The sequence below is a fragment of the Cricetulus griseus genome, chromosome 6 (assembly GCF_003668045.3).
Source record: "Cricetulus griseus strain 17A/GY chromosome 6, alternate assembly CriGri-PICRH-1.0, whole genome shotgun sequence".
In the NCBI taxonomy this organism is placed as follows: domain Eukaryota; kingdom Metazoa; phylum Chordata; class Mammalia; order Rodentia; family Cricetidae; genus Cricetulus; species Cricetulus griseus.
In genome coordinates, this window is record NC_048599.1 from 15,621,465 (window position 1) to 15,645,776 (window position 24,312).

A 24,312-nucleotide genomic window follows, 5' to 3' on the forward strand; every position below is an offset into this window, starting at 1 on the left:
GGAGCCGCTGTCCTGAAGGGCAGTTCAAAGAGGGACTGGTCTAGGGACCTAAGGAGCTGAGCACGATCAACAGCAGATATATCACTCATGGCTGGCATTTCTCAAGGCTCCCAGTGCTGAAGGCAGCTCACCCAAGGGGAATTGCTTTCAAGGGCGCTGCCGCTAGGTGCTTTTGGCTGGTTCTAACTGGTTGCTCTCTGGGAAGCTCTGAAGAAGTTGGCCTTCTGTTGAGGAGGGTGGAGGTGCAACCCTGAAGCACAGAAGACAGACAGCTTGCCTTGGTGGGGTGGGAGGAGGAATTGGGCCCTCTAGTCCCACCCTCTACCCTGCATCCATGTTTCCTGTTGTTGAGGGCTAGACTGTTCTGGGACTTTCCATGAGGCCCTGATGTATGGAGAAGCGACTTAGTTTCCTACCTAAAATCAGGTACATGCTTGCCAAGGCCAGTAATGGCCTGGGGCCAGGACCTTGGGGGAGCTGTGAGAACCCAACTCTTGAGGGCAAGGGGCTGTGGTTATCAGTCCCCAGGCCACCAGTCTGTGGAGCACTTGAGATGTCCTGCGTCTCTTGTTCAGGACTGCCTGACTGGTTTCCTGATGACTTTGTCCTATTGTATGATAGTTTTATTGCTGATGCCCCCATTTTTCCCTTCAGGAAAACTGTATATAAGATATGGCACTTCTTAACAAACTTGCTTGGCATAACACATAGCTTGCTCAAAACTTTCTGGTCCCAAACTTTCCTATCCTCTTTATCTTCTGATGTCCTGGTCCTTCCTCTCAGGGACTTGTCACTGAAGAACAACCTGCTGGTCCAGGAATCCCATCATGGTGTTTTCATTCCTGGGCCCCTATGCAAGCACATTCTGAGATGAAGGCTGCCCTGGCCTTCCAGCAGGGTTCACAAGCTAGCCTCTTGTTCAGCTAAAGTGTTTACTATTCCTGGCCAGGGCCTTCCCCACCCCATGCTACTGTCTCCTTGATTCTGAGGGGTCTGTGTAGAATGGAGTTAAACTCAGGCCTGAGCTATGAGATGATATGGATATGTTACACACACACACACACACACACACACACACACACACACCTACCTCTTACTGGACTATAATCCACATACCATATAGTTCACCTGTTTGATTTATATAGTTTACAGTTCTGTGGGTTTTAGTAAATCCACAGATAAGTAGCTGTCATCCCAGTCAGTTGCACAACATTTTTGTTACCCACCAAAGATACTTTGTATTCACGGCTAGTCAGTTCCCATCTCTCCTCACTCCTGTCCTGGGAAACACTAGTCTTTTTATCTCAATAGATTTGCTTGCGCATTTTGTAAAATCAGGTAACTGATTGTGTGTGTGTGTGTGTGTGTGTGTGTGTGTGTGTGTGTGTATCTGTTGTCAAGGTTCATCTATGTTGTAGCATATAACACACAATAATAATCTACTGTGTGTATATGTGTATATCCCACAGTTTGTTTAGTTATTTATGTCTTGATGGACATTTGGACTTTCTGGATCTTGTAAAGGAATTTGCTGCTCCATGCAGACTGATTTTGCCTCTTGCCTCTATCACTTTCTTGGTGTGGAGCCTTTGGTGAATTTTGCTTCAGTTCTGGGAGCTTGTTTCCTGAGTTTCTGAGAACTGGAAAGAGTGTGTCCATCTCATTGTCATTGGTAATTGTGGCTATAATTTACTCTATACTCTTATCTTGCTATGACAGGAACTGCGCATATGTTATGCCATTGAATTCAGTCCCACGAGGGACAGGAGAGACTATTTCACAGTTAGTATGGCTCTCTGCTGTGACAAGCTCGCATGCTGCCTTGTCATCATGAATCATTTAGTGGCTAGATGTGTTCTCTTTCCAGTGTGGGTGTCCAAGCTTCCCGTTCTCTGTTCCTTTGGCCTTTTCACATTATCAGGGCTATCATATTTCTTTCTTTTCCTTTTTAAAAATGTTTCTTAAACCTTTGAAGTATATGAAGAGAAAAGCAAAAGTGACTAAAAAACAAACAAACAAACAAACACTCTCCATGGCTCTATCTCTCCTGCTTCCATGCCACCGAAGCGTCATTTCTCACACAGGACTTGCTCCTTCACCCCAGGTCCTAGAGTATTCCTGGGACAGGGCTCCTGCCAACTCTTAAATAACGTTGAAGATGAGCAAAAACTAAACCTTTGTTCCATAAGTTATTGAAACTTGGAGCCCTTTGTTACTGCCTCGTAACCTAGCGAGAGCTGACAGATAACACCGACTCTTTGCAAAAGTGTGTGGTGGGTCCTATCATACAAGGGAATCGAGGCTCATACGTTCAGTGACTTTCTTTAGTTTGATCAGAAAGTGACAGAGGCTGGGCTGGGGCTCAGGAGCAGAGCGCTCGCCCAGCATGGACAAAGTCCTGAACTTGGTCCCCAGCACTATAGAGGGGGAGATCAGGGGAAGAGGGCCGCTGCAGTCCTAAACATAGTTGTATAGCTCCAGAGCCTGTGCTGCTGAGACGGAAGTGAGTGGGCTGTTTGGTGGAGATGAGTAGTCAGAGTGGATGGAGCACCTGGTAAGTGCATGACGTCAGGCTTTGTAGTATGGGTTTGGGGCAAATCCTGGCAGACTTGGATACTGTGTGTTCTGTGAAGCCTCCCAGTGCCAGATGGGGAAATAGACTGTACCTTTGTCCACAACCCACTTCTTCCAGTGTGTTTATTCAGTTTGTTCTGAGTGATGGTAGAAATGGCTTCTAAGGAAAGGTAGCCACTGGTGGGGGCATCATTTCAGTGCCAGCTGTCTCCCAGTGACTGTTGCAGGGCCCCTTCTCTATACAGTCATTTCATGTTGGCTGGAGCGGAGAGAATGTCTGTCTCTGCTGAGTGTAGAGCCCCTTCTGCCATTGTATTTTCTCTGCATCCAGAACGTTCCAGCCTTCATTGACCTTTTGAGTCCACATTTCCCCCACCTTCTTTCTACATGTTTCCCACTTGTCAACATAACCTTCAGCTGTACCAGAATGTAACACTTGTATGGTCAATGAGATACTATTTTATTTGCGTGGTCAATGAGATACTATTTTATTTGCGTGGTCAGTGAGATACTATTTTATTTGCAATTAGGTATAATTCAGCATTGAAATAATTCTGCTTTCAATCCAGACCCTGCCTCCGCCTCTGGTGTAAGATTAATTATCTCTCTCCCCAGGTCTCGTAATGTTCTGCATACATCTCTGCCCTTATTCTATACTACATTGTAATTAGAACACCGTGTGTTATAATTGCCCCTTTACTTGTCTGCCTCCAGGTAGAAGAGTTTCAGCAAAGTCTTGGTTTCATTCATCTGCATTGTGAGTCTCCAGCACAGACTGTGGCACTGAATAGGTAATTAGTAAAGATCCTGTTGGAAGCATGAAAATTACCTGCTATATCTTCCCCCCTCCACCGCCTGATAGCCCCTCCGGATGGAGTTTGTTCTTCAGATGCCCCCCCTTCATCCCCCATCAAGAAAAACATGGCATAAGGAATGAGCCCGATAAATGTTTAGTTTATTGGATAAGTGCAAACAAAATTTCTTTCTAGGGCAGAAGCAGGTAGGGTTACAAAGCACAGTATAGTATAAATGTTGCAAACATTAGCCTGGAGACCCTGTCACAGCCCTCTTTCCCTCTCTGGTGCTCACAAATGCCTCATTGCTTCCTTGTCTCTCCTCTCTGTGTCTTCATGGTCTCTCCTTCAGAGCCTGTGTAATAAGGCCGGAGGCATTCTCCTTTTCCCATACCTGAGGGTAGAAACAACTGGACCTGCAGTGAACCGAGATCATGCTCTGGCTTCAGCTTCCTGCCCACCTTGGGCAGGTGCATCAGGTCCAACTCTACTGTGAAAATGGTCCATACTCGTGTGTGTGTGTGTGTGTGTGTGTGTGTGTGTGTGTGTGTGTGTGTGTACAGGTGTTCATGCTAATGCCTCATGGATGATGTCAGGTGTCCTGCTCTCTGTCACTCACTTGAGCCAGGGTCTCTCGCTGAACCTGGAGCCAGGCTGGTGGCCAGCAAGCCACAGAGATTCTCTTGTTTCTGCCTTCCACATCCCTGTGGTTACAGATGTGTGTGGCCACACTCGTATTTTTACATGAGTGCTGGGGATCCAAACTCAGGTCCTCATGCTGGCACTCTTACCCTTTGAGCCATTTATCCAGCCCTGAAACATGATGCTTTGGGGGAAGCTGGTGGGAATAAAGTGTGATTTTGAACTATACTAGATGAGATGGGCATGTCCCCTAGTCTTGAAATCATCCCTCCTGTGAGACCCCCAGTCCCAGCCAGGCCCAGCCTTGGCCCCTGATGAGCACCATGAGCTCTGCACTGGGTAGCACCATGGACAGTTCCCACGGCTGCTGCTTGGCTTCTATGTACAGTAGTGTCTAAGACCTTTCGGAGCCACTCATGGCTTTATACCACAGAGAGGGTCAAACCCTTGCAGAATTAGCTTCTACATGTCGTTGGTCATCTAGCACCTTGATTCTGGGGATGCTGAAAATGCGGGCAGTAATATCAGTGAAATGATGACTATCAGGCCTGGTATTGGAGAACAGTTGATGATAATATCCAGGTTAATGCTAATATACACAGTTTACCTAATGCCAGATGGCTGCAGACAAGTGTCTACTCCTTCCTCTCCCACCCTGAGTGTTGTTTGTTCTCTGTACACTTAACAGGCCTTCCGTTTGGAGAATGCGGATGTGAGCCAAAGGGACATTCATCAACAATCTTGCCATCATTCTTCCCCACCAAAGACCCCCTGCACTGAATGCCATTTCTTCAGGATGTTACTTCCTGCTGAAGGAAACTCTGTGTGCTAACCTACCCAGTCCACAACATGCTGTAGGGAGCTTTCTAAATTTGTATGCTGTGACCCAGCATTTCCAGCCTTAGGTTTGTGCCTTGTAGAACTGTGCACAAATGGTCACCAAAAGACACATGCAAGAATAGTTTTGGCAGAGCCATTTGTAATATCTCCATATGGAGATTACCCAAGTGCTCACCAATAATAGAATGGATGAGAATTATTTTGATACATTCACACATTGTACTACAATAAAGAGAGTGAATGAAACCGTTCAAGTGACAAACCTCATAAGTACAGTTTTGAGTGAGAGAAGCCCGACAGTAAAGAAAATGCATTAGGTGGTTCTAGATGTTACAGGCTAGGCTGGGGAGATCGTTCACTGAACAAAGTGCTTGCTGTGCGTGGGCACGGGAGGACGAGCCCAGCAGGCATGTAAAAAACAGTGAGGCACATCTGTAAGCCCAGCACTGGGTAGGCAGAGACATGCAGATCTCTGGAGCTCACTGGCCAGCCATTCTAGCCAATCAGTGAGTTCTAGGTTCAGTGAAAGACTGTGTCTCAAAGATAAGGTGAAGAGTATTTGAGGAAGACACATTGACGTCTGGTCTCCATATACCCACACAAACATAAACCACACACACACACGCACGCACGCACGCACGCACGCACGCACGCACGCACGCACACAGAGGAAGGGGGCAACACAATATTTTGGATAACACAGTCTGTGCTCTTAGGCATCAGAACAGTTAAACTCTTCTTGTGGGGAGGTAGCTAGATGTGGGCAGGGGAAGCTCCTGGGCATTAAGAATGCTCTGTCTGTTTCTCCATCTGGCAGCTGACAGTATAGACTAGTACATTGTGTAATGTTTATTAAGCTCTGAGCTCCTAAACACTGTATACTACATACATACTTGTCTTTGTATATATTGTAATTCAACAAACAGTTGCTTTAAAAAAATCTCCCTACTAGGCTGGGTGTGATAGGGCACACCTGTAATCCCAGCTATGGGGAAGCTGAGGCTGGGGGATCTCTGTGAGTTCAAGGGCAGCCTAGTGTCTGCTTCAAGTTCCAGGCCAGCCAAAGCTACATAATGAGACCTTGTCTTAAAAGCAAAACACAACTCCATCCAGGGGAGAAGAGGAGGGGGTCTAAGACTTTTGTTTGGGATGTGGCTGGCCACATTTGGAAGTATTCCATCCACCAGAATGTCGAGCTCACTGTGGGGAAAGGAAAATGGATAAACAGCAGGGAGCTGGGGTTGTAAATTAGGACCGGGTCTGAAAAGCAGTGTGTTACAGCCTTTGATGTATTCTGCAAGCTGTGGGTGCCTCCAAAGTTTCTAATCAAAGAAGTGCTGTGTTCTTTAGAAAGAAAGCCTGTGCAGGTCTCAGGGAGAGCTGATGGGAAAGGCCAGTTCTGTAGTGGACACAACACTGGGGATAAACGAGGAAAATGACAGTAAGGTATCTTAAACTCTCCTCTCTCTCTCTCTCTCTCTCTCTCTCTCTCTCTCTCTCTCGCTCGTGTGTGTGTGTGTGTGTGTGTGTGTGTGTGTGTTTCAGTGATGAGGTCAAACTCAGAGATTTATGTGTATTTTTTAAAACTGGGCCACATCTCCAGCCCTTTCCATTTTTTTCTTTTTGAGGTAGAATTTCACTGCAACCTGGACCTTCGACTCTTTCTTTTCCTACTTCAGCCCCCGAGAGTGCTGGGCTTGCAGATGTACACCAGCACGCATAGCTGAGGAGGAAGCTAAGACAGCCTGGTGGGGCAACTTACTCAAAAGCATATAGCTAGTGGTATGGCTGGGGGCCAGGGTTAAGGATCCAAGCAACCAGGCTCTGAAGACTTCTCCATGGCCCACACTTCAGGCCACTAGACACCAGCACCTCCTGGAGATCCTCTAGCTGTCTCAGTGAGTGGCTGTGGACCAAAGAACAGAGAGCATGAGAGCCATACGAGAATTGTGCTTCACAGACATGACCATTGATAATGGCCCTCCTGGAGCCTCAGTCATCCTCTGAACAGTGGAGGTTTTGGTCTGGAGGGTCCTTAAATTCGCTCCAAATGGGGGGCTAATCTGGCCTCAAGGGAAGGCAGGTTCTGGTGGCTCTAGATCAAAGGGGGGGGGGCTCTAGGTCAAAGTGGAGGGCAGTAATGCTCTTCATAGAAGTCACCAGATTTGTGATTCCTCCGTCTTTCCTCAGAGACAGCCAGAGGCTCTGTCAGTACTCTGAACCCCACAGATGGCTTTAGCTTTCAGTTTTCAGGTGGGGTTGAAAGCTCAGTCAAGTAAGGCAGGGGAAGCTAAAGCCACTAGGAATATCCAGTTCTGGGAGAGGCTGGCCACAGAAGGAGGCGGCGGCCATTAGAAAAAGTAGCAATGTGCCAGGATCTTGGTATTTCAGCCTCATTTTAATTAATCGAGTCACCTGGAGCTCTTGTACCTTGGGATTCACAGGCTGCTATGTGGGCCTACAGTGAACACACAGATTTAGACTCTAGTTGGGGATCAGTGGTGGTTAGGGATGGAGGGCCTAGGGACCTGGGACAATGTTATGCATCCTCTCAGCTTCAGGCTCCTTGTGTGGAAAACAAAGTGGGCAACATTCACCTGCAGAGAAATGCCAAGGTGAGAAGTAGCTTGGCACCCTCCATCCTCCACCCGAGACCTCCAGTGACTGGGGATACAGGGTCTGTTGTTCCCACTCTGGTCCCGCCTTCCCACTGGCTTCAGCTTGTCTAATATATGCCTGGATGTGTTACTGACCTACTCCAAACCTGTTTCCTTGTTGTAAAATTAGGCTATAACACTTGCCTCTCAGAGACATTGTAGATTGAATTACGTGTCTAATAGTGCACAGAATAGGGTAACAGCCAAAAACAATTGTGTCTGCTCTCATAATTTGTCATTATTATTCTCTTGCTCTTTGTAAATGCTCTTAGAAGATGTGTTAATCCGGTTCCCCTTCAGGTATGAGCAACAGAGTCATATTCCCTTACTGGAGATGTATAGTTTTCTTGGGGATTTGTCTTTATGCCAAGCCAGTGTAACAGGCTTAGTGGGCAAGCAACTGGGCGGTATCCTCTGTGCTGAATGGAAGCAAATGAGGACTGAGATCATACTCACCATGCGGCCAGCAGGACCCTGCTCCAGTGTGCTCTAGTAGAGGTCAACTCAAGGAGTTGGGTAAAAAAGTCTCCTTGGAAGAAATGGCCTGACCTCTGTGGTAGAGACGGTCAATTCAGCTCAGTGGCTCATTGAGAACTGAAGAGATGGCTCTGTGGTTAAGAGCACTGGCTGCTCTTCCAGAAGACCTGGGTTTGGTTTTCTGTACCATCATTACCATCTGTAACTCCAGTTCCAGGGGAATCTGATGCCTCTGGCCTCTGCTGACTCCTACGCTCATATGCACACACCCACAACACATGGACACAACTACACATAATTAAAAATAATAAAAACAAATCTTAACTAAAAAAGGAATCTGAATGAGGGTATTGCTCAGCATGTAAAGGTGCTTGCAGCCAAGACCCAGGCCCCACATGGTTGAAGTAGAGAAGTGACTCCTGATTTCCGCATATACACAGAGAGAGGGGGGAAGAGAGAGGGAGGGAAAACACCTGGCATGGAAATCAGAAAGACCTGGGTTTGGCGTCAGCTCTGCCCTGATCAGCTGTGGGTGTCTCTGTATCCTTAGGAAAGTTACTAAGCTAACCCCACATTTTCGGTTCTCCTGCCTGCTTGTCCCCAGTCCTGGCATCACCACTGTGCACCACCACACCCAGTGGAAGTCACTTTTTGGTCCCCACTTTCTTCCTGGGTAAAGTGGAGTGGCAACTACCTCATGGTTGGTGTGAGAATGTTGCTGGCACTGACATAGTGGGAATAATGCACTGGCGACAGCCACCCTTGTTGAGTGCTGACCTGTGTCACTAGAATTTCCAGAGGGTGAAATCCTGTTACATTATCGCATAAACCATTACATTGACCTTTTACTAAATTTTGCTCTTTGACAACTTCATACACACATATGGTGCATTCCAATTGTGGTTACTTCCATGTTCTCTCATCTCCCACCCATGCCTAGGACCCCCACTGTCCCTTTCTTACATCCATGTCCTGTATGTGTGTGTGCTTGTATGGTGTGCTGAGTTTAACTTGAGCTATCGTGTGAGCATGAGTGTGGAACTGTCCGTGGGAGCACGGTGGCTCATCCCTGGGGATACAGCTCAAGGAATATGTGCGTCTTTCTCAGAACCCACCAGTATCCAGTAGTTCTGCAGGAGGGCCCTTGGCACTGTTGGCCTCTTTCCAGTCTACTATTGGCAATGCCCATTGTGCAGACCCATTGCGGGCGGGGGGGGGTCCTGCTGGTGTGGGGTGGTGACTGCACTGACTGCCACCCTGTAACCTATTACATTTAATGCTCACAACACATCTAAGAATTTTGTACTGTTACTTCCATTCTAAGACAAAATGGGATAAGAGTGCCTGATATAGGCATTGTTTAAGGACAGATTCTGGGGGGTGGTTGGAAGCTTGGTGGTAAAGTTGAGGGAGGAAAGGGAGGGGAGGGGAGGGGCCGGGAGGAGAGGGGAGGAGAGGGGAGGGGAGGGGAGAGAGGGAACTAAGATGGGGAAGTTGTGGGAATGGGCATGGAGCATGAAGAGCCCAGCCAAGCTAGGGAAACAGGGAGGGCAGGAGCCGTGAGAGAACCGGTACAATGATTATATTTAATTTGTCAGAACAGGAAGAGCCATTCTGGGGTTTGGAGTAAGGTCATGGCATGGTTAGAGCTGTGATCTATTTGTGAATATATTTGTATTTTACTTTCATTTATATTGTGGACTTAATATGTTTAACTATAAAAAAAATCCAAATGGCAAATAAGCACACAAAAGAGAAATAAAATCTCCTCCCCAGTGTACTAGATAGAGTCTAAATTGGTGAAGCTATTTGGCAGAGTCAGCTAAAGCGGAACAAATATCTACCTTGTGACCCGGCAGCTCCACTCCCAGGTACATTTCCAAAAGACACAGGTGCAGATCCCCCCAAGAGCCTTCCACTGAAATAGCCAGAGCAACATCATTCCTCCATAGCTTCAAACTTGGTGAGAAGCCAGCAAAAGCCCCCCACCCAAACAGCGCATGAACAAGTTGTGTGAAGTGACTACAGACAGTAACATGCACGGACCTCAGAGGTGGAAGCAGCTTAAGAAAGCAGCTGTTTCTCCCCAGAAAAGAAGGGCTCCTTACATAACCGTGAAAACCACGCAAAAGTAACGGCTGCCATTAGAGACCCGAGTGGTGGCTGCCCCTGTAAACTACTGGGGAAGGTGCTGGGCTCCTTGAGGTCCTTGGAATGCTTGTTGTTATTTGTTTTAAAATCTATGCGAATTATACAGTCTTATTTCGTTTGTAAAAATTCGCCAAACTCTACACTTATGGCCTGTGCACTTATACTTAGGTGTAAAAGTGGTTAAAAAAATGATCTTGTACACATTCCTGCTAACATCCCCATCCCACAATTACTCACCATTGGCTTTTTAGTTCATGTCTTCCTAGATTTTTCTGTTATGAATAAATATAAAGACCAACTGCTCGCTCTTTCTCTGCACAGACACACACACACACACTCTCACACACACACTCACACGCGCACATGCACAGCTATCTATAGCTTTACAGAAATGGCACCACGTTTTACATACTGCCTGCAACCTGCTTTTTTAACTCAGCAGCCTGCTGAGGGAGCCGTTCTGTGTCACTGTGGATGTAGATGAGTCTTTTCGTCAGTTACACGGTCTTTTATTGTGGTGGTGTGTCATTTAATTAACTGGTTCTTCATCGATGGGCGGTTAACTCTGGTATCTCATTGGTGTGAACAGTCCAGTGGGGAACCCCTGGGTGCATAGCTTCGTGCTCTTCTGTGATTGCTTGTGTAGAATGGACTAGTCAGAGTGGAATGCCTTGTTCTGAAGTGTTTTAATCTGCTAATGGCTTGTGGGTGGTGGGTTGGAAGCGACTTGTAAGCCATTTAGAGTTCAAGCTTGAGGATGCCTGGCTTTGAAGATGGACAAGAAAGGGGATATACAGTATAAGGGACAATGACTTTGCAAGCCCTGGAACACAGTGAATGAGAGAAAAAGCCTCTGTAATCCCAGAAGGTTCTGAAACTTGCGGGGAGGGTGCAGGGAACATGGATTAGAAGCTTGTTGGAAGAAGAAAGCCCATAGTAGACTGAACTTTCTTTAGGTTGAGTCCAGGGACCTGGTTCTCTTCCACATGGTGATGAAATACAGTTTCAATAAACAGGGGTTAGGGACTGGGACTGGAGTGTAGGGCTCATTTGCATAGTGTGGCTCTGAGGTTGTGGGAAGTGATGAACCACTAGTGGCAAGGAGAGAGGGAGATTAGATAGATAGACAGACAGACAGACAGACAGATAGATAGATAGATTCCCTCAAGGGTGCATGGATGGCAATGGCCTAATGAATGTAGAAGCCAGTGGGGCTGTGAACAGAGGCGATGGCCAGAGGCAGGTGGAAAGCCAGTAGAATTCACTATCAAAGATGTCAAAGAAAGACAGAGTCCATAACTCCAGCTCAGCTAGTAAAGGAGTCAGTATCCTAAGTTAGTCCCCGTCTCTGCTGACCGCCATGGGTGATGCACCGGCTCTTCCCAGCACTTAGCTTACCTGTGATTAATCACTGACCATCTACTTTCTGCTCTCAGCAGTGAGGTCGCAGAGCCAGGGACCATGCCACGTTAGCTCCATCTTCCAGTCCTTAGTCATTGCTCCTCCTGCCCCTTTCCTGTGTCTCCTTCTCCCGTCCCTCTAAAAAATTGGGAGGGGAGACTTAAGATCCTGTGGGAGAAAATGCAAACTATACCGTTTGAATTTGGGGTACAGCAAAGATGAGTGCCTAGTGAAAAATGGGACACCCATACTCAGTTTATTACAACAGGGTGACCAGCCTTGTGGGTAGCCAGTTGCACTTTCGGTATCCGGGGTCTACAGAACACAAACCCTGAGCTCCACAATGGTAATTGTGCAGGATGGAAACAGTCCTTTGCCCAGCGTTCACCACCTCTAGAAAGCCTCCTTCATGCTTAATCTACCAGGTAGTGACACTTTTGTCCCCATTATCTATGGAGGGGATGGTTGTCCCTGATTCCATAATGACTGTGTTCATGCTTTCCCAATTTCCCTGCCCTAAAACCCACTTATCCTGATGTGTTCTTTCTCAGGATTAGACCGGAAGATGTCTCTTCTCCCAGAGGAGGGACATGAGGAGGAACATTGTCCTCCTAGGGAACAAAAGCCTGAGACAAGCCTCAGCAAGAGGTGATTGATGGGAGAGTTGAGTAGCTGAGGTTAGGTGATGAACATTTCTGGACTGCTTGGGTACAGAGAGTCTCCAGGTGGAAGAATGCAGCATGTTTGTGAAAGCATCAGCAAGACAGCTGTGCAGGGTAAACTGGGCAGTGTCATGAGGACATCCTCTCTCTGTAATGACTGTAGCACTTCTGAGTAACATCTACTGTGTGCCAGGCACGGTGGTAAATAGTCGTCATTAACCCCTTACAGGGTCCATGAGTAAGCAGTCTGAACTTCATGGCCATTGCCTGGGCCATCCTCCTAAAGAGCCAGACTCCCTGTTTCCTGAATCCCGCTGGCATGAGGCACATGAGCCTGAGTGTGGGGTTCCTTGAGGGCTACAGACTGGCACAGACATGAAATACACCCTGGCCTCCTCAGCCCTGGGGATCAAGCTGTTTGTTATGCATGAGGGTGTCAGTCTGTGAGGGTGACACAGAGGCAGGGCACAGGGCTCAGGGATGGGGATTAGATGTCTGGGAAGGTGTCTGAAGCTTGTCCGAAGGTGCCTCGTCATGGATCTGAAGCCTCAGGGAGGGACTGTTTGTTCGTGTGCATGACTGCCCTTGTCTTCATCTGTTTGTGTGTAAAGGGACACTTCTCTCATCTGGTGTTTCTGGATCTTTCCACACCTCTGTACCTGCTGAACACAGGAGTGGGAATGGATATCACCCGTTAGAGAGAAGCAGGTTAGAGAAAATGAATGCAGACAGGAACACACTTCCATCACGTGTTCCCAGACACTGGGCAACACACAGAGAAACGCATATTGCTATCTCTTGAGTGAGCTTTCTCCAGTGGTTGGGCATGGGCCTTTTAAGGCTGCCCATCTGGTGTACCCAGTTACCCTCAGGCACATTGAACAGTGGCTAGAAACCCATAGAAACACACAAGACACTCAAATGGCACAGGTACGCACCAGCCAGTTGGTGAAGGTCAGGCACAGACAGCAGCTAGCCACTCATATAGACACTTGGATTCCTTGCATCTTTGAGTGTATACTCATATGTGTGTCTCTGAGTGTGCAGGCATTTCTGCATCAATGCACCCAGGACACGAGGAGACAGGAACATGTGAGCACACACTTTGGCAAACATACATAGTTTTGATGGCTCTGTACATGCACATATGAGACTCAAAAGCCATAGTCCTGGGAAGAGGCCAGCAGAAGAGGCTAGAGGTGACTTGGCCCACCTGGCAGCAACATGCCAACAGGGTTCACATGGCTGTATTCCCCAGTAGGTCAGTCAGCGAGCACTCACTGATGAGGTCCCCAGGCTATCCCCAGATTCTGGAGTGCTGTGGGAAGGGCCTCATTAAGAATCTGCGCTATCCATAGTGAGCCCTAGTGGGACAGGTGAGTCTTACCATGAATTATCAGGCCATGGGGATCTGAGGGAGACCTTCTGGAGGCATATTCCCGCTCCTCCTTATTGGCTCTGTGAACCAGTCCCTGAGTATGTCATTGTCCTCCACACTGAAGGAGGGTGAATAAGAACCTCAGCTTTCTGGACTCCTTGGGGCACCATGGTCTATCCAGCACTCACCAGTTGGACACCCACAGTGAACACTGTTCATGGCTCGGAGGCTCCCATTGGTGAACACACCTTTGTGGAGGCCTTCCAATAAAAAGCCAACACATTGCGTGGTCAGCACCAGGAAGAAACCAAAACATGCTCTTAGGCAGAGGGGTTGGCTGTGGAGGGGCTGAGTTGACGGGAGCTGGTTGGAGGCCTTCAGAGAGAGAGAGAGAGAGAGAGAGAGAGAGAGAGAGAGAGAGAGAGAGAGAGAGCATTGTGTCACAAGATGGAGGCAAAGGAATGAGTGGCTGATAAAGAAAGGCATGATGGGAAAGAATTCCAAGCACAAAGGCCATTTTGTTTCATCGTAACCCTGCAGCTCTCCCATTTTACAGATAAACAAATGGAGATCCAGGGAGGCTGAGTATGCCATGCACTCTCTAGTCAATGAGAAAGGCATTCAGGATTTGCGTCCCACCACCTGGCTTCAAAGCCAGTGATCTTGGTGATCCTCAGTGCCGGGAATTTGTTCTCTGGAGAATAGTTGGTAACACCTGGATCCATTTTGGTTGGCATAGCTGGACTGGGGCACCACTAGCATCTAGTGACGAGGACTAGAGATACTACTAGGGATTCCATATTGAGCAAGACAACACCAACAATATGCTACCCACAGAGTCAGTCACTCTGGCGTTGAGAGGCCCTGGCCTGACCTTGCAGAGCTTCTGAAAGAGTATATCCCATGGTAGGTGCTTAAGATGGTATCCGTAGAGGACAAGGGGTTGATGGAGAAGACTGCAGGGGAGAAAGTATGCAAATAAGCCTATCCATTAACCAAGCTCTGGAGGGTGTTGTATGCTGGGTAGCTATGAAGAGTACCCTGTGCCCCAGGGAGAGTGGGTACAGGTGAGCCAGCGGGATCGGGGACATTGGTGGCTTGGGTTAGGGCTGAAGCTTGGCTGCCCTCAGCCTCTGAAATGCTAACTAGACTGCTTCTTTCTCTGTCCCTCCTGCTCCCCGTGTCTCTCCCTATCTCTCTTGGCCCCTGTGCTCAACAGCAGACAGCCGGAGGCTGAAGGGTGCCATTCAGAGGAGCACAGAGACAGGCCTGGCCGTGGAGATGCCCAGCCGGACGCTGCGCCAAGCCAGCCACGAGTCCATCGAAGACAGCATGAATAGCTATGGCTCGGAGGGCAAGTGAGTGTGGGGCCTGCACCTCCCAAGAACCCTTAGTCCTTGGGTGGGAGGGAGGTTGGCTAAGCCTCTGGGGCCTTCAGATAACATCAGTAAGAGCCTCGGCTTCATGCTTGATCCCAGCTCTAACACTTTGGATCTGTGTGACCTGGAACAGAGCACACCCTTGAACCTCAGTTTCCTTATCTGTAAAATGGGGCAATGGCACCAACCACCTTGGGATTGTGATGGTTAATGTTAGCTGTCAATTTTACGGGATATAGAATCACCTGGGCCTCCAGGCACATCTGTAGGGAATTATTTAGTCTCTGGCCATGCCTCTGAGGGTTATGTTGGTTTGATGGGGTTGAGAAAGCCCACACTCAAAGTGGGCAGCGCCATTCCCTGGTTGTGTGTCCTGGGCTGTGTAAAAAAGGGAAAGCTAAGAGTGGCATGGTGGCCAGGCATTGGTGGCGCATGCCTTTAATCCCAGCACTCGGGAGGCAGAGGCAGGCGGATCTCTGGGAGTTCGAGGCCAGCCTGGTCTCCAGAGCAAGTGCCAGGATAGGCTCCAAAGCTACACAGAGAAACCCTGTCTCGGAAAAAAAAAAAATGGCATGGTGGCGTGTGCCATTAGTCCCAGCACTCGGGAGGCAGAGGCAGGAAGATTTCTATGAGTTTGAGGCCAGCCTGATCTACATAGAGTTCCAGGACGGCCAGGGCTATGTAGTGAGACCCTGTCTGAGAGAGAGAGGAAACTAGCTGAGCACTGAGAGAAAGCAGCTGTGGCCCTGTGCTCCTGACTGTGGCCACCATCTGACCAGCTGCTTCAAGTACTGCAGCCTGGACTTCCTGCGTTGGTGGTCTGTACTCTTGAGCCTTGGGCTGAAATCAATCCTTTTTCCGGTAAGCTGCTTGTATCACAGTATTTTATCACAGCAGCAGGAGGGGGAAAAAAGACACGGATGTTGTGAGGATTAAGTGTTTATAATCTTTGTAATCCGGAGTTAATATGTATAGAGAGCACAGGACAGTGCTTGGCACCGACTGTATACCAGTGTTGGAAGACAACCCAGAGAAAGGAGTCGCTGGGGTTCAGTAATATGTCATTATTGTTTCCTTTTTCTTTAGTTTTTCAAATCCCAGCTGGGTTTTAAAAATACAAACTAGGGCTTGATAAGACTCACGTATGTCAAGTCTTGAGAAGGCTGTGCTGCCTGGCTTCTCGCCAGAGTTTCCTCTGAGGCTGCACACCAGGATCTGGGTACGTGTTACAAATGCAGATGACAGGGCTCTCCATCCCAGCCACTCGATAAGTGCGACTGGGAGGGAGCCCAGAAAGTCAGCTTTCAGCCTTCTAGAGGAACCCATCTAGGCTAGGGGCTTGACTTTTACAGGGCCCTTAGAACACTAGGGGAAGTTTGGGTTTTGCCTCCCCCATGAGCACACCTGCGCACGCGCATGCGCGTGTGTACACACACACACACGCACACACACGCACACACACACACACACACACACACACACACGCATGCACACACACACACACACACACACACACTGTCACAGAGTCACACAAACCTACTCTTATTAGACTCCCCTCATGCCCATCCATGAGCTCCTGGCTAAGAATCTTAGATTCAAAATAACTCCATACTGTACAGATGGCCCAGGACTCAGAGGGGTTTGGAACCTTGCCCAGGGCCACACAGCCACTAATAGGTGGAGCGCAAGAGTCCTGATGCCAGCTGGAGCTCACTGCACAATACCACATTGCTTCATTTTTCCAACTGCCCTTTGAGGCAAGTAAGGGACCCAGGGTGTCACATTCCAAGGAAACTGAGGCTTGGGCAAGCTGAGGTCTGTACTATATCTTCACTGGGGTCTGCTGCACATGGCTATGGAAATGTAAACAAACTGAAATTAAATAAACCATCATGCTCCTCCGTCATGCTAACTGTATGCAAGTCCTCCTGGCGGCATGTGGTTCATGGCAGCTGAATTGGATAGGGCAAGAAACAGAACATTTTGTCTTCATGGGGGTTTTGCTGGATCGCACTGGCTGAGTGGCTTGCCCCTCACAGCTGGGGACTAGGTACAGACTCCAGCCAGTTTGGGGTGGGATGGGCCCAGACTCTGCCCTTCGTCTCTAGTCTGCCTCAGCTAGGACTCCTCCTGGCTAAAATCCTGGTCCCCCACCCTCACCACCCCCACACCGGGCATCTCTAGTCTTATGAATGGACTGGTCTTGACAGAGCTGCTGTTCCACCCACCTCAGGGGAACATTTCCTGTGGGAGGGAAGAGGGGTGGACAGCGGAAGGGAGAGGAGGAGAAATAGGAGGGGGAGAAGGAGGAGGGAAGAGGAGGGCAACAACCTGCATTTTGAGTAACCTAAGACACTTGGCAGAGCAGCCTAGCTTGGAGGAATTTATTTAGGCACCGAGGGGAATAGTGCCTTTCCACAGACAGGTGCCAGTCAGATTCAGGAGGCCTGAGGCCTAGTCTTTTCCTTGCTCCTGGCACTTTGGGTGTCTGTCCTTGGGTACATCTGTGATCTCAAGACCACAAGATATCATGTTGGCCTTGGGAGATTAAAAGAACCAGGTCCTGGGGAAGTAGTGTGGTACCCTAGGTGGCAGCTGACTATCAAAGCTGCAGTCCTACACCATGGAAAAGAGAAGAAAGACAGTCCATCACAGGACTCCCGCGGAGGAAGCATAGTAGGAGGGTACCATGAGGAAGAAAAGAGGTGCTGCCTGCCTGTGGCTAGAAAGGACTCTGGGTGTCGTTTGCTGAACTATGCTTACGGGGACAGAGTGTTCAGCTGCATTATAGACAGGGTCAAAATAGGCTTAGCAGTTGGGCAGCCTTGGCCTGTGGTTCGTGCTTCTTAGTAGCCATGAGCTTTGGGAAAGTTACCTCTTCTCTGGGCCGTTTGTCCATTGTAGAAAGGGGGCAATATGCCAGGCGAAAAGCAGGCAGTATACCTGGTCATGGTGGCGCACGCCTTTGATCCCAGCACTCAGAAGGCAGAGGCAGGTGAATCTCTGTGAGTTCGAGGTCAGCCTACTCTCCAGAGCAAGTGCCAGGACAGCTAGGGCTGTTACACAGAGAAACTCTGTCTCAAAAAACCAAAAAAGGGGAGGGGCAGTAATAGAGTGGGCTGCACAGAGAGCCGACGTGAGGTGGATATGTGGGAAGCTCCTACAAGAGTGACCAGCACACGGTGACAGTGGTCACGTCAGTGTTGTTTATTGTTAATTCAGCCACTGTGAGCTGTGTGTTTTTGCTGTTTTGGGTCAGTTGCTTCCTGGCAGATAAGGTGAGCCATCCAGGATACATATGAGTCTATAGAATGAGCACTGAGCCTTTTAGCTGTAGTTTAAAAACTGGTACTGTAGTGTCCGCTAAAAGTTTGGGGGATTGAACCAAACTGAGGAAGGATCAAAGGTCTGGAAGGTACTAGTTTCAGCAGTGGGGGCAGACGATAATAAATACATGACAACCTAATATGCCATATGCCAAGCCTGAAAGGAGGAAGGTAGAGGGACTTTGTGTCCTTGGTGGCATTACCAGCCTACGAACCCACCCCAGAATTATCAACCTGTACAAATCTAGAAGGGGTTGACTCTTGTTGGAGGGCAGCCAGGTGCTGCCACTTCACCCAGCCCTGGGTGAATAGGGACAGGGAGTATTCATCTGTGGCCATCCCCTTCTGTCCCTTAGGTGTTTGGAGAGCTGGTCAGACCCAGCTGCCAGGCTCTGAAACAGGAAGGGGTGTGAGTGTCCTCCCCTCTCCCCGCCTCTTGGACTCTGGCCAGTCCAGCAGATGCTCCCTGGGAGCCAACCTCACTTCAGGAGCCCCACAAGGCCGCTGTCCCTAGCACTCCTGGATTGGACCACTGAACACCCAGCTACCAGACATGTAAAGACAGAGGGTCTTCCCACACAAGTTTCCAAGTCAACTCATGTGATTAGGCACCTGTAGAATGCCAGACAGCCGTGTTAGCCATCATGGAAAGAAACTATGTCCTCAAGAACTTCCACTGTAGGTACTTGCCAATTATTCAGAAACCGATACAAAAGGCAGTTATGAAGATGGCGGACAAGCTGCAGTCCCAGCCGGGTCCCCAGGTAGAAAGACACATGCAGCTTAGACCTCTGTCCGTGAATATGCTGTAGGCTCTAGGTGACAAAATACCAGTGGGTAGTGACTTCATCTCTTCCTGTTCAAAGTGTGGACCTTAGTCCAGCAACAGCAGCAACCCCCATGTGCCTGTTAGAAATACAGAACCTCAGGCCTGTCCACACCACTGAGTCAGATCCCCAGCTGGTGTGTCAAGACACCCTGGCTTAATGGCCATATCGGCCATGTGAACGCTGTAGAGAGGATTGTACAGACACTGTGCCAAGGGCTTTGACCTGTGTTATCTCATTTAATCCCCACAATAGCTGGGTGGTGGCGTGCATGCCAATGGCCTCACTTACAGATGAGGAAATGCTAGGGGGTAACTTGCCCAAGGTCACAGGGCAAGGAAACACTGAGCTGGGCTTCATATCCAGACATCTGCCCAATTACACTCAGCCCCTTCTCTCATTTAATTATCGAATCCACAAACGTTTCTGGAGGCAGAGGACACAAAGTCCCTCCCTCTCCCTCCTCTCCAGGGCTCGGCATGTGGCATGTTATACAAGTTGTGTATTGTCTTTTGGAACTTGGAAAGAAGTTCTTTTTCTGGAGCCTCTTTCTCCCTCAACCCAGATTGGAGTTTTATTTGTTAAGGATGGAGGGGTTAGAGCTAGAGCAGGGCCATCTCACTCAGACAAAGGGTACAGGCTAGAGTTCAAGCCTGAGAAAGAGCCCCGAGCATACTAACACGCACCAACTACACACTTCACACATGCCAACCCCCACACGGACACACATACTCATACCTAGACACACATACCTATATCACACACACACATATCTATACACATACCGATACCACATACACACACCTACACATGTCTGCACCTACACACACACCTAGATGAATATATCTATATCACACACATACATATATACACACACCTATATCACACACACACACCTACACACACCTACACACACACCTACATATACACCCCTGTACATACACAGTCACACACATACATACCTAGAAGCATATACCTATATCACACACACAAACACACACATACCTATACATACCCCTATATACACATAACCTACATAGACACACACCTATGCACACACCTGTATACATGAATGCATACACCACACGCACACCACATACCACATATATATAGTCCACATACCACACACACCAGACATTCAACTTTACACCTATGCCACACACATATGCCACACACCACACATACACAGCCCACACATATACCTAAACACACACAAACATACCATCACACACACACACACACACACACACACACACACACACACAAGCACACACATCCCATACCCCTTCCCCGAGGCCTGCGATGCTTCCAACCAGACCTCACATGTGAGTTCAACTGGAAGAGGTTCACTTGGGAGAGGATTCTGAAAACTATTGCTACAGGCTGGGCAGGGAGGCATTTAATGGATGAACTGTACTGCACCAGCTTCCTCCATGGGCATCTCAGTCCTGAGGGGGAGACTGGCAGCCAGCAAGGAGCGTGCAAACTCTCAGCAGGTAACTGCTATTCACTATGGCTCCTCTCCTTCCGTCCTGTGCCCTTTCTGGTCAAGGGACTAGAGAACATGGGGGCAAGGCACACATGGGATGCGACCTTAGAAGTGGCAGACAGATCAGTAGAGCCTATCACAGTGAGTTCACAGGACCCCGACCTCCCAGCCACCCAAACCAGAACCCTGTAAACTACTCCGTGTCTCGTGTTGCTTACCTAACCTGCAGTGATGCCCATTTAACTGTCTCTTGAAGCATCCATTTCTCCCATCACTGAGGGCCCTAGCCGAGGTGCCCATTGCTCTTGCGCAGACAGCTACAAGTCTCATTTTTGGTCCAAAGTCTGTCATCCTGCTCTGCCTGTTGCTGACCTCTCCCAGCCTCCCTCAGTCCACCCCCCTGAGCCTTCTGCTCACCAGTGCCCTGCCTCAAGTCTCATCATCCTTGGCTCCTCTACCGGCACTCCTGTCCCTACCCCCACTTGCCCCCTGACCCATTCCTCCAGACCTCAGCAGAGGACTAGCACGAAGCTTCAGCTCATGTACCAACGCCACTTACATGTGGTGAGTCTTATCCCTCTCCTCCCACCACATGGATCAGATGTATTCTCTGTCACATGAAGAGAGTGAAAAGAATGCTCATTCTTGAGCATACTAATAAAGAAATATGTTCATATTTCATTTTTAAAAGAGAATGTGATGACTCCTGGAGTGCTGTGTTGAGGAGGATTATGGAGCCAAATTCAGGCCTGGTCAGGATGCTGAAGTTGATTAGCAATGTCTGCTCTGACATAGAATGGTCACAAGTCTGTCATTTCTCTGGCTGGATCAGCAGCTTGCACACCCTTGGCCTCTCCAACCATAGAATTCTCTGCCATCTGTCCCACTAGACACTGAGTTCAGTGCCTATCTAGCTGGCCCACAGTCGGTGTTCTCAAAGTCTGATGACAGGATATGTACAACAGAGCAAATACACATACCACTCCTTGTTCCCTTCATCTCACAAAAGCCAGGGACTTAGCATCCTCCCAGTCAGCTCCCAGAGCTGGCTTCCAGTACCCAGATGCCACTCCCTTCTGTCTGTTGTTATCCTGAGGTGTCTGGGTCACTCTGCCCACAGCCTAGGAAAGTAGCATGTGAGCTCAGGGCAGGGTCATTGCAACCCAGACTCGGGGTTGCGTGATCACAGACAGCCCAGGAGATCAGCAGATAGCAAGAACCCTGCCTCCTGCCCTCCCACCTGTGCTGTTTAGCAGAGTCAAATGGAGGGTGTGACCCCAGGCTAGGAGAAAGGAGATTTTATTTCTTGTTTTATAAGCACTGGGCTTTGCTGAGCATTTGACCATGTCAGACTCTGCCCTAAGGAATCTATGTCATTCAATACTCAGAGTTACTTCTTCCTGTTCTACTAGAAAGAAAGTCAAGGTCCAGAGAGGTGAACGATGGATCTCCCTGACTAGTGAGTGGTGGAGGGATGATGGGACCCCAGGCCTGCCTGACCCTAGAGCTTGAACAGCAGATCTGCAGCCTCTGCTCTGGAGACATGGGACATGCCTGGGGCCTCCACAGCCATGGATTCCGACAATCACAGAGAACATATTTGGATGGAATGTTATCTGTGCTGGCCATGAACATCCTGCACACATTTCTTCTTGTCATTTCCTCCTAAACCAGATAATAAGGCCGGATATTTGCATAGAATTTACTTAGCATTGGACATTAGTAATCTAGACGTGAGTTAAAGTCTACAGGAGAATGCTCATAGCTAACATGGAAACACACCATCTTCTTTAAGGGAGTTGAGCATCCATGAGATTTGATATCCAGGAGAGATGTGGGAATCAATACCCTGGGCATGATAGGGGCCAACTGTGTCTTCTAAGGCTTAAGAAGTTGAACGCTGGGGCCAGACAACTAGGGTTCGAATCTCAGATCAGCCACTTTTTAGCCAAGTAGTATTAGTTGGGTTACTACTTCTCTAAAATACACATTGATAAAAAGTTTTATAAAGGTGTTGGAATAAATGAGTTAACATTAATCCATTGATAGTATTAGGCTTGGCTCATAAGTTATTGATAAATGAAAAGCAAATATTTGGCTCCATGCAGGAGGGGCAGGCTTGGAAAAGTCTTGACTACTTAAGAGTTGCAGTCTATATCATGTGGTCCAGTGTCTCTTAGCACACGGTCAACTCTGCGACTGCTTGTTTTGAAAACTAGACTTTATTATTACAGCATAATTGAAGTATTAGGGAACAATTTGGTCTTCACACAGATTCCACACTTGCTCAGTCAGGCGGGGGCTCGTCTATCAGCAATGGAAGAAGAATACAGAAAGCTGCTTTCACCTAGGAATTCACACATTCCCCCAAACTGAGGCACCCAGTTTACCAGGTGTTAGGATCTGCAGTGGTTCAATGCCCCCACCTGGCTTCAGCCAGCCCTCTCTACTGCTTCACAACAAATCACAGAGGGCAACCCTTTCCATGCTGCCAGCCATCTTCAGCTCCCGAGGGTAAAGCACCATATTTATTGTAATATTTAAGCACTTCTCAACCATTTAATGTGTATTAAACTCTATACCGTATTTACCAGGTTCCTGCCCTCCCCCCGCATGCCTTTCTATGTGACACTGACCCATTTTCCTCATAACCTGTCATCTTCACTGCAGGATTTTTTTTTCACTCCTCAGTCATTATAGGACTGCACATTTTGCCTTGTAGCAGAATTGTTGTAAGTGAGGTGAGTCTGTAGGGGGGTGACTGGCTGGCTGGACATTGCAGGGCGTAGGCAGTGGATAAATAGGCAAGAGAATGGACTTCCAGAACCTCTCAGAACCACAGCCTGTAATCACCATGAGGGCTGTACAGCCTTTTAATTTCTGATGCCATTAAGTCGTGTGATCCAACTGGAAAAGAGAATAGAGTCAAACCTGTAAATTACCCAATTACTTCTTTAACCACCAAGAACACAGGGTCCAAGCTAAGCTCAAAGGTTAATAATAAAAGACAAATGGATTGCGCTCCACAAACAAAACTAATAGGATTTGAGTTGCAGGAAATCGCATTTCACCATTAAAACAAAATAAAAGGCCAGTGGAACAATGGGTAAAAGCCTGTTTCAAGGCTCTGCCTCTGCCTGTGTGGCGCTGGCCCTGGGAGGAACTGGCTCCTGCCGGCCTTCCGCCAATCCTATGGCCTGAGCTTGGTCCCAGGCATCCAGATGCTGCTGTACTGGAAGGGAAGGGCCATGAAAATGCCAAGTAGAAGGGAGGAGACTTGCCAGGCGGGGCAGTAGGGACTGGCAGCCATGATGATGTCTTACTATGACTGGTTCAGGAGCGACTCTGTGTGGACCTGTGTTATCCCACCCATGCTCCCTGGTGCTTCAGCTAGACAAGAACTCCTCATTCTCTCTTGATATGTGACAAAACTGTAGCCCAGAGAGGTGAAAAACCCCAAGGGCTGGAAAGATAGCTCGGTGGGTAAAGTCACGTGTTGCCAAGCCTGACAACCTGAGTTCAATTCCAAGGCTCACATGAAAAGGGCCTATTTCTGTGAATTGTCCTCTGACTTAGACACACTGTGGTGCCATGTGTGATGCACACTTGAATGTGTATAAATACACATGCACACGCACGTGCACACAAATAAATGCAATTAATTTTTTTTTTAATTTCACCCATGTTGCCCAGCACTGGAATATAAGGTGTATAT

The 24,312-nt window shown here is 48.4% G+C and overlaps 1 protein-coding gene across 3 annotated transcripts in view; it reads left to right on the forward strand.

Moving 5' to 3' along the window:
• Rims4 (regulating synaptic membrane exocytosis 4) overlaps window positions 1–24,312 on the forward strand; it is a 57,303-nt gene that overhangs the window by 24,923 nt on the left and 8,068 nt on the right. For 2 of the 3 annotated variants that reach the window (XM_035446953.1, XM_035446954.1), the window contains one exon: window positions 14,799–14,934. In XM_035446953.1, the coding sequence (XP_035302844.1) occupies window positions 14,799–14,934 (136 nt within the window). Of the gene's footprint in view, window positions 1–14,795; window positions 14,935–24,312 lie in introns of all 3 variants that reach the window. The other variant, XM_027423480.2, reaches the window with a different exon arrangement.